This window comes from Pecten maximus, chromosome 16 (assembly GCF_902652985.1).
Source record: "Pecten maximus chromosome 16, xPecMax1.1, whole genome shotgun sequence".
NCBI lineage: Eukaryota > Metazoa > Mollusca > Bivalvia > Pectinida > Pectinidae > Pecten > Pecten maximus.
In genome coordinates this window covers 14,551,040-14,562,292 of record NC_047030.1, presented here as the reverse complement: position 1 = coordinate 14,562,292, position 11,253 = coordinate 14,551,040, and the positions used below count along the sequence as shown (strand labels likewise).

At 39.5% G+C, this 11,253-nt stretch overlaps 2 protein-coding genes across 3 annotated transcripts; both read right to left on the bottom strand.

Moving 5' to 3' along the window:
* Window positions 1-395: 395 nt before the first annotated feature.
* Window positions 396-11,003, bottom strand: LOC117314843. 2 transcript variants are annotated; one of them, XM_033868961.1, is made up of 3 exons: window positions 10,884-11,003; window positions 3,464-3,583; window positions 396-1,996 (listed from the first exon to the last, which is right to left on the bottom strand). In XM_033868961.1, exons 2-3 carry the CDS (start codon window positions 3,488-3,490, stop codon window positions 992-994), a joined length of 1,032 nt encoding a protein of 343 aa, XP_033724852.1. In that variant the 5' UTR covers window positions 3,491-3,583; window positions 10,884-11,003; the 3' UTR covers window positions 396-991. The 2 variants fall into 2 exon arrangements, with proteins under 2 accessions (XP_033724852.1, XP_033724853.1); XM_033868962.1 differs by lacking the exon at window positions 10,884-11,003 and adding an exon at window positions 3,949-4,007.
* Window positions 8,409-9,401, bottom strand: LOC117344655. Its single transcript, XM_033907482.1, has one exon. It carries the CDS (start codon window positions 9,399-9,401, stop codon window positions 8,409-8,411), a length of 993 nt encoding a protein of 330 aa, XP_033763373.1.
* Window positions 11,004-11,253: the final 250 nt, after the last annotated feature.

Below are 11,253 nucleotides of genomic sequence, written 5' to 3'. Positions count from 1 at the left end.
TTTTTGTTGATGACTCGCAAAAATGATCAATGGCTGGAGAACATGGATACCACTGTTTATCGTAAATTACAATTGATGAAGTCCCCATGAAGCTTGTTCCTACAAATGTCCTCTCAGTCGCCTTTAGTTGCTTCTCTGTACAACACTCGACATTTGTAAACTTATCATTCCGTACAGGAGTTATTTGCTTTGTATATCTTCATTAAGGTATACGGATTGATTCATCGCCTGGAAAAATGTTTGTCTTTAACACAATTTTATAAAAATCAGACTTGTAATTTCCCCTCCTCTACGATACTCTCCGACACACTACAAATGTATCATAGAGGAACGCACATTACAAGTATGATTTTCACAAGTTTAGTCTTTAGCACCAAAATGAAAACTTTCTTTGCAACCTCTCGAAAGTCTGATTTATTTTTCAAGCAAAGATTGTAAATGACTGAGCTTTGACGACCGCTGATGGTGATGGAAGAAACGTGTTAAGTCAAATGGCAAATTGTCAAGACGCATTTTCGTCCCATTGGTACCAATACTGCAGACAGTATGAGGGACAGATGATAGTGTATCCATTTCATCCCTCATTGGATGTTAGAATGGGCCATGCGCCATCTGGTATGTCCCTCTCATCTCTGTTCACCAATTCACCTTCTCCTTATCTCTTTATATTGTACGGGGTTCATGTATTGCTCACAATTAAATAATTCGGCAAACTTGGGCAGATTAAATATAAATATAGTATAAATATCAACCTAATAGATATACTAGTTGGGCCTTTCCTCCCTCGTATTCGTAAATCAACATTGTATTCGTGTATTGTAAGTGTGAAATTGTGATTTTAGGACCAGTTCCATCATGGCTTTCTATCCTTCATGTAGATCTAAAACTGTTTTCTATTCATTGTCTAACGTACTTGATCACAGCCCAAGCTACAAAGCCATCCAAAAGACTTATCCCTGACGTCATGACCAGTCTCTTTTAACATCATGAGTTACGGCATTGTTTCCTGGTTACTGTCCTTATTCCAAACGGGAATCCATTCGGGGCCGTTTGGTTCGCCGTCTTTGAAATCATACGACACCACACCACACATCTGCTTCACTTCCGTTGTTTTTGCATTTTCTGGGAGTTGTTTCAACCAGCCGATATTATTTGAATATTTTGAAGGAAATAAAGAAGACATGATCTGAACATCTTGTGAAGGCCAATGTGTTGTCATGGCTACGTCCCTGTAAGCCTCCTTCTTGGTCTCCAGGTCCTCTTCGGTCGCCCACGCTGCCGGAGTCATACAGACCATCACACAAAAGCGCCACCTATCTGGATGTGCCCTCCCTTCTTTTGGACGAGCATTTGCGTGTATAAGTCTCGAGTCCCACAGAACCATTCCCCCACGTGGTACCGCCACACGCTTTGTGACACAACCTTTAGAGATAAGCCATTCTTCGTCATCATCCCGAATGTAATGGTTTTTATTAATTGAACTCTCTAGTGCTGCTTTCTGGTTCCGGTCATAGAGACTATTGAGGTAGAGATGTGACCTTTCCATCACGTGGAATGTCCAGTCGTCCTCAGCCACCGCCTCCAGGTACACTGTCCCTTGGTAAGCATGCAGACCAACCTTCTCTGCATCCTGATCAGCGTGTAACCAATGGAGACCTTCCTCCGCGAATAGCTCTTTTCCGTCCTCTGGCGGCCGGCCTATTGCAATGGCGTCGACACTAGTAAGAAGCTTGTCCGTCTTCCACAATTTGGAAAAGACGGCTTTAGCTTTGAGGCGGGTACTCCACGCAGCCTCATGATGGCCAATGTTATATTCCTGAATGAGAGAATGAGCGGAGGACGGCCATTCGCCCTCCGGGAATTCGGTGAGCCAATCCCTGAATGCCCGGATGTATTCCCCACATTCGGTTTCGGTGAGAACGTTTTCCACCACGGTGTAGCCTTTCTCCTCCAGCTCCGTGCGATTTCGTTCCGTAAACCCCATACTCGTTGAGTTCTGCAGAGAAAAAGCATCTGGTTTTCAAAGGAGATTGTATGGGATTGTATAAAGCGAACATCTATCTCTTTCTCATTATCATGATTTATGAGAAATGAGCTTTATCAAAGTGAATTAATTGCAAAGTCAATGTATAATAGTGTCCGTGTTTCCTTTCTGACCTCCACGTAGTATTTTGCACACAAATTCAATTTTCCAAACAGGTCTAACTATTTCGTAATTGTTAAAACAACTACATAATATACTGTTATATATATTTGTATCTAGGGTCTCAAGGGTGACAAGGTCAACCCGGTCAAATTGCCCTGCTCCCTGTGATTTGTATACGTGTTTACTAGAAAACAGTCGAAATTGTATGGTATGTATTATACAACATCAAGGCGAAAAAGACATCTATGTATCACAGGGACTATCACAAAAATGAAAACGCGCGGTACGAACTGGAGAAAAGAACTACACTATGGACTCTAGCAGGACAAACGCCCTCAAAACATTCAAAGCATCTTTCACAGTTGTCATAAATACATGTAGCCTTGAATATATAAAGGATAGTAAGGCAATTGAGCGGCTAGGTGTGATTCTGTAGTTTTAATTAATCATCGGATTGATGATGGCATATTATATCCTGAGCAGTACTGTGTATCCCGGTCAAACGAGCTTCATACACCCAGTGAAACCTATTCCTGGCAATTACAGAGAACAAAGTCATCAAGATTTTACGCGCTGATGGCATGGTCTGGGACACGCTGTATGACGAAGCTATTACCATTGCTACCGAGTTCGATATTGCGCCAGCAGCACCTAGAAGGGCTGGAACACAACGTCATGACGCGAATCAGGCCGTGGACGACCCCACGTACTACTGGAAAATAACGTTTTTCCTAGGTTTCTTCGACCACCTAGTACCCAAACAGGACACAAGGCTACTTAATAACGAGGGAAGGATCAAGGGGTGAAGCTTTCATTCAGAGCATGACGTTTCATTCACTGTAAAATTAGTTGGTGTCATTTTGAAGACACGAAAACTCATTCCTGACCACTTTAGACCCAAACAGGAGCTGCCAACCCCTGGATAACGTACTTAAAGCATACACTTCAAAAAAGATTTACTGTCCCACTGTATAGTATAAATATTATATATTGGTACATATATCTAACATAGAAACAGGAATGACCACCACACTGTATACGTATCGTTGGAGACTCGGACAGGGCACGAGTCAAACATTGTCTTCCTGCGTCATTTCTGTTACATTGTTATATATAGCTAATCATCAAGCACAATGTATCTTACATAGTGTTGTTTGCTGATATGTAAATGTAAGTCACGTTGTTGTTATTGTACTACCGTAGATAAACTATTATCAAATAGTATATAGTGTCTAAGACACCTCTTATTTTAAACACCAATTATAAGTATCAGATCACTAGCATACACCAGCACAATGAAACTGTCTTTATACACACCTGTCGTCCGTAAAAGTTTCCTTCCATCTAAAGTACACGGGATCCACCCTTATACAGATAGTGCATTAGTAATAACTATAAATAGCTCCGCGCCAGATCCGCCACCATCCTATTTATTATCTGGAGTGTAAATAGAAATATATTTAAACCATATAACTTATTTAACACATCCTGCTGACTAAGTCTTTAATCAAACGTACAAGTTTTAACAATACAAGATGTACTACTGAAGAATGAATATCACAGATATTTCGGTTTTGACCAGTGATCCAGAGGGGATTGCAATGGGACCGTTAGTATCCACATCTAGGTGTTTGAACCACTGCCACTATAGTCTTATCTAATATATGACGTGTATTTTCACATCTAATGGCCCTGTCACACTGTTGCGTATGAGAGAAATATATGAGTAGCGAATGAAAATTCATAATATAATTTTCATACGCACAAAGCCCTTGAAAATACAGAATTGTGCGTATACTTACCGTATTGAACCTATGAGTAGCGTATGAGTAGCGTACTCTGCGTATGGCTAGCGTATGAGTAGCGTATGAACTGCGTATGCCCAGCGTACGAAGAACTGAAGATGAGCTAGAAATGGGAGCCTATATATACACTTTATCAAAACGCTGGCAATACGCTGAGAATACGCTGGCCATACGCCAATAATACGCTAGTTGTACGTTAAATACGTTACTCAATCGTCAGGCATACGCCAAGATGTCTATATACGTTGCACGATACACTTTCCGCCAACGTATGGCAACTTACGTCCAGCGTACTCGACCTATGAGTAACGTACCTATATCGTACCTCTAGCGTATTCAGCGTATGCCTAGCGTATGCTTAGCGTATTAACCATACGTCTGCATACGCACAAAATTTTTGAACATGCTCAAAAATTTATTTCTGCCTCAGCGTATGCCAGCGTATGTCAGCGTGTTTGAAACGTATACATCTATGCCTAACGTACCCCTAGCGTATGTCAGCGTATACCAGCGTATGAGTGATAATTTTTCATACGCTGGCATACGCTAGTACGATACGCAACAGTGTGACAGGGCCTTAACATGAAATAGGTGTTTGAACCACTGCCACTATAGTAGTGTCTAATATATGACGCATTTTTTCTCGTAAATTTCACTCCATTTTAAGTTTGCTATTTGACTTCAAAGAGAATATTTCAGGATTGGATTTGAAAGCTTTGTACCCGCACAGAGACTTGACACACTGATTTTCCAACCCATCACGTGATGGAATGTTACTCAAGGCAATGCACGAATATGGCAGGAATATAACGCTTCCGATCGGTTTATTGTTCATACATATGTCTATTTTTAAGTAGAACTTGCAACCCCCGTGGTCTGATGGAGTCGAAAGTATAAACACCTTACTATCTGTTTTTTTTTTTTTTTTTTTTTACAGATTTTCAGCACCCTTTGAATGAAGGAAGACATATTCGTCTTCTTCCGACGACAGGCGGCCATCTTTGAATTTTAACAGTTGAAGTTTTTGATCGCTATTTCTTGAAAGTACTGAATGGAACTTCTAAATCGTTAACGACATTTTAATGAAAGTTGTTGTAACCTTTATCACCCACTGAAAAATTGAATTGCTCTGCCATTGAATCTTTGCGACCTTGACCTCACGGTCAAATGTATGTCCGAGCCATATCTTCAATACGGTTGAAGATATCTTGATATAACTTGCAACTTAGACTTGCACTACCTGAAGGCGATGTGTAACGAACTACGTAAGGGTATTTTGACCTTTATTTCAAAGTCAAAAACATTTTTGCTAATAATTGCTTATCCGGCGATAACTTTTAAATTGATAAAGATATTTCAATGAAAGTTGCGGCATAACTTTATCGCCCCAATAACGACGTGTTTTGCTCTGTATTTGATCGTTGCAACCTTTACCTCAAGGCCAAGGGTAGAGCGAGTGAAACAAATAAAAATAAATGTTTTTTTGTTGACCAAAACAATGTATAGTTTAATCAATAATCGTAACAATAATCAGGATATAAAAAAGAAATCTACTTTTACTATTTAACGTAGTATCAAGATTAACGAGGTATTGTGTGGTCCTTTCGTTTACCTTTCGGTCGAGTTTTTCAGACCAACTACGATTTCAGTGGTTGAACAAAGTCGCATGTATATACACCCTTGAAATCTGAAATAATAAGATGAGAAAGACTGCATGACCTTGTAAGGAAAATAACTTGGCCGATTGATTGAAGTACAAGTTGTACCCCTTTTAACACGATATGATGTATTTCAGTAGGTCTACACTTTTATCACTATATGACGTAATTAAGTTTTCTTAACTTTTACCCCGGTATGATGTAATTAAGTTGGTCTACTCTTTTACCACGATATGAGGTAATTTTAATCAGCTAAACTTTTACCACGATATGAGGCAATTTCAATCAGCTACACTTTTATCACGATATGGTGTAATTCAGTCAACAGGATTTATTCTTCTTTGCTATCCCGAAGACTATTTTTTGTAGATGTAGCCTTGCAAAATATCGCCTTTTTAACTTTTCCTCTTATATATGTCTTCATGTATGTAAAACTAGTAAGGCGATTAACGTAATATTGTCAATGCTGATTCACTCTATTGATTGAACCATTTTTAATTCTTAATTATATTTGTAACATTTAGAAAGAATAACAGGTCAGTGATATAAATATACAGGAAGCAACTTTGGTCTGGAGTTAAGTTTTTCGAATGTTTTAAAAATGTTGTTAATAACAGTTTATATCGTGACTCCATAGCTTCTGCTTCGACATAAATGCGGTTTCAGGAAATTAAAAGGAGTAACTTGTTTTCACAAGCCACTTTAAATTTATTCAGTGTACTTGGGTTTTCAGTCATACATTGATAGACCAATATCTAGTTTAACCTTAGATGAAACACTGTTCCTGGCGATGTGTCAAGGTGGCCCATTTTATCAACTTTATAACCATTTACTCTTGCAAAGCTAATGACCACAAAGATAATATCACTGAGCTTTGCTATTCTTGAAAAACACAGCTAAATCTTATGACATTGAACCTGGGTCAAAAAAATAAATTAAGAAATGTTCTTTAGGTTGTGAATTTACCAGAAGCGAGGTGATGCAGACCCTTGTCTATCACCAAGATGGCCAGGTATGAACACTTAATCAAACACGAGAACCCACAGAGTTATCTGCCTTATCTAAAATAATAAATATAATTAATGATACATATAGTGTGTGCTTTCAATGTGTGTTACTAAGTATTACCATGGCAACGACTTACATTGACTAGAAAACTAATGTTGAATCTTTTGCAGCTAGAATTACAAATGACATCTACATGATAGCAAATATTTATACAACACCTCCAATAGATTTGGAGGACTTTTCAATTCATCTCATTAAGGAAAAAAACAAGAATGATTCTGAATACGTCCAGGGTATTTAGTTATGTTTCGGTCACCTGCCCTAACGGCAAGTGAGCTGATGCCGTGGTGCAGCATCATTGTCCGCCAGGCATCAATTTTCACTTTTAATAGTTGATTCTCAATAACCAAAAGGCAGTGTCAATATATTGGACCTTTAGCATTATAGGAGGTCAGGCTACCAAAGTTTGTTTAAAAGAATTATCTTAAGCTACCTTTAAGGTTACTCGTTCCAAATGTGTTAAACTATCAAAACAGCTAACTAACCAAAGGGCCCAGGGTTATATTGTGCCAGTATTTGGTAGGATAAATGACCTTTACCTACTGCTCATTGGGCCACTTGTTTCTTGGACTGGTATACTTTGCCCGTTGTGTTGACAATCATGTCAAACACATGATCACAAAATGTAGAAGACGAAATGATTGAAACAATTATATTTTAATTAAAATAATGTTCCTCTTAAAATAAAAATAATTATCACAGATTTAGTTCACAACACTATCAACAAATACTGTCAATGTTTTTTGTTGATGACTCGCAAAAATGATCAATGGCTGGAGAACATGGATACCACTGTTTATCGGAAATTACAATTGATGAAGTCCCCATGAAGCTTGTTCCTACAAATGTCCTCTCAGTCGCCTTTAGTTGCTTCTCTCTACAACACTCGACATTTGTAAACTTATCATTCCGTACAGGAGTTATTTGCTTTGTATATCTTCATTAAGGTATACGGATTTATTCATCGCTTGGAAAAATGTTTGTCTTTAACACAATCTTATTACAATCAGACTTGTAATTTCCCCTCCTCTACGATACTCTACGACACACTACAAATGTATCATAGAGGAACGCACATTACAAGTATGATTTTCACAAGTTTAGTCTTTAACACCAAAATGAAAACTGTCTTTGCAACCTCTTGAAAGTCTGATTTATTTTTCAAGCAAAGATTGTAAATGACTGAGCTTTGACGACCGCTGATGGTGATGGAACAAACGTGTTAAGTCAAATGGCAAATTGTCAAGACGCATTTTCGTCCCATTGGTACCAATACTGCAGACAGTATGAGGGACAGATGATGGTGTATCCATTTCATCCCTCATTGGATGTTAGAATGGGCCATGCGCTATCTGGTATGTCCCTCTCATCTCTGTTCACCAATTCACCTTCTCCTTATCTCTTTATATTGTACGGGGTTCATGTATTGCTCACAATTAAATAATTCGGCAAACTTGGGCAGATTAAATATAAATATAGTATAAATATCAACCTAATAGATATACTAGGTGGGCCTTTCCTCCCTCGTATTCGTAAATCAACATTGTATTCGTGTATTGTAAGTGTGAAATTGTGATTTTAGGACCAGTTCCATCATGGCTTTCTATCCTTCATGTAGATCTAAAACTGTTTCTTATTCATTGTCTAACGTACTTGATGACAGCCCAAGCTACAAAGCCATCCAAAAGACTTATCCCTGACGTCATGGCCAGTCTCTTTTAACATCATGACTTACGGCATTGTTTCCTGGTTACTGTCCTTATTCCAAACGGGAATCCATTCGGGGCCGTTTGGTTCGCCGTCTTTGAAATCATACGACACCACACCACACATCTGCTTCACTTCCGTTGTTTTTGCATTTTCTGGGAGTTGTTTCAACCAGCCGATATTATTTGAATATTTTGAAGGAAATAAAGAAGACATGATCTGAACATCTTGTGAAGGCCAATGTGTTGTCATGGCTACGTCCCTGTAAGCCTCATTCTTGGTCTCCAGGTCCTCTTCGGTCGCCCACGCTGCCGGAGTCATACAGACCATCACACAAAAGCGCCACCTATCTGGATGTGCCCTCCCTTCTTTTGGACGAGCATTTGCGTGTATAAGTCTCGAGTCCCACAGAACCATTCCCCCACGTGGTACCGCCACACGCTTTGTGACACAACCTTTAGAGATAAGCCATTCTTCGTCATCATCCCGAATGTAATGGTTTTTATTAATTGAACTCTCTAGTGCTGCTTTCTGGTTCCGGTCATAGAGACTATTGAGGTAGAGATGTGACCTTTCCATCACGTGGAATGTCCAGTCGTCCTCAGCCACCGCCTCCAGGTACACTGTCCCTTGGTAAGCATGCAGACCAACCTTCTCTGCATCCTGATCAGCGTGTAACCAATGGAGACCTTCCTCCGCGAATAGCTCTTTTCCGTCCTCTGGCGGCCGGCCTATTGCAATGGCGTCGACACTAGTAAGAAGCTTGTCCGTCTTCCACAATTTGGAAAAGACGGCTTTAGCTTTGAGGCGGGTACTCCACGCAGCCTCATGATGGCCAATGTTATATTCCTGAATGAGAGAATGAGCGGAGGACGGCCATTCGCCCTCCGGGAATTCGGTGAGCCAATCCCTGAATGCCCGGATGTATTCCCCACATTCGGTTTCGGTGAGAACGTTTTCCACCACGGTGTAGCCTTTCTCCTCCAGCTCCGTGCGATTTCGTTCCGTAAACCCCATAATCGTTGAGTTCTGCAGAGAAAAAGCATCTGGTTTTCAAAGGAGATTGTATGGGATTGTATAAAGCGAACATCTATCTCTTTCTCATTATCATGATTTATGAGAAATGAGCTTTATCAAAGTGAATTAATTGCAAAGTCAATGTATAATAGTGTCCGTCTTTCCTTTCTGACCTCCACGTAGTATTTTGCACACAAATTCAATTTTCCAAACAGGTCTAACTATTTCGTAATTGTTAAAACAACTACATAATATACTGTTATATATATTTGTATCTAGGGTCTCAAGGGTGACAAGGCCAACCCGGTCAAATTGCCCTGCTCCCTGTGATTTGTATACATGTGTTTACTAGAAAACAGTCGAAATTGTATGGTATGTATTATACAACATCAAGGCGAAAAAGACATCTATGTATCACAGGGACTATCACAAAAATGAAAACGCGCGGTACGAACTGGAGAAAAGAACTACACTATGGACTCTAGCAGGACAAACGCCCTCAAAACATTCAAAGCATCTTTCACAGTTGTCATAAATACATGTAGCCTTGAATATATAAAGGATAGTAAGGCAGTTGAGCGGCTAGGTGTGATTCTGTAGTTTTAATTAATCATCGGATTGATGATGGCATATTATATCCTGAGCAGTACTGTGTATCCCGGTCAAACGAGCTTCATACACCCAGTGAAACGTATTCCTGGCAATTACAGAGAACAAAGTCATCAAGATTTTACGCGCTGATGGCATGGTCTGGGACACGCTGTATGACGAAGCTATTACCATTGCTACCGAGTTCGATATTGCGCCAGCAGCACCTAGAAGGGCTGGAACACAACGTCATGACGCGAATCAGGCCGTGGACGACCCCAAGTACTACTGGAAAATAACGTTTTTCCTAGGTTTCTTCGACCACCTAGTACCCAAACAGGACACAAGGCTACTTAATAACGAGGGAAGGATCAAGGGGTGAAGCTTTCATTCAGAGCATGTCGTTTCATTCACTGTAAAATTAGTTGGGTGTCATTTTGAAGACACGAAAACTCATTCCTGACCACTTTAGACCCAAACAGGAGCTGCCAACCCCTGGATAACGTACTTAAAGCATACACTTCAAAAAAGATTTACTGTCCCACTGTATAGTATAAATATTATATATTGGTACATATATCTAACATAGAAACAGGAATGACCACCACACTGTATACGTATCGTTGGAGACTCGGACAGGGCACGAGTCAAACATTGTCTTCCTGCGTCATTTCTGTTACATTGTTATATATAGCTAATCATCAAGCACAATGTATCTTACATAGTGTTGTTTGCTGATATGTAAATGTAAGTCACGTTGTTGTTATTGTACTACCGTAGATAAACTATTATCAAATAGTATATAGTGTCTAAGACACCTCTTATTTTAAACACCAATTATAAGTATCAGATCACTAGCATACACCAGCACAATGAAACTGTCTTTATACACACCTGTCGTCCGTAAAAGTTTCCTTCCATCTAAAGTACACGGGATCCACCCTTATACAGATAGTGCATTAGTAATAACTATAAATAGCTCCGCGCCAGATCCGCCACCATCCTATTTATTATCTGGAGTGTAAATAGAAATATATTTAAACCATATAACTTATTTAACTCTAACACATCCTGCTGACTAAGTCTTTAATCAAACGTACATTACGTTTTAACAATACAAGATGTACTACTGAAGAATGAATATCACAGATATTTCGGTTTTGACCAGTGATCCAGAGGGGATTGCAATGGGACCGTTAGTATCCACATCTAGGTGTTTGAACCACTGCCACTATAGTCTTATCTAATATATGACGTGTATTTT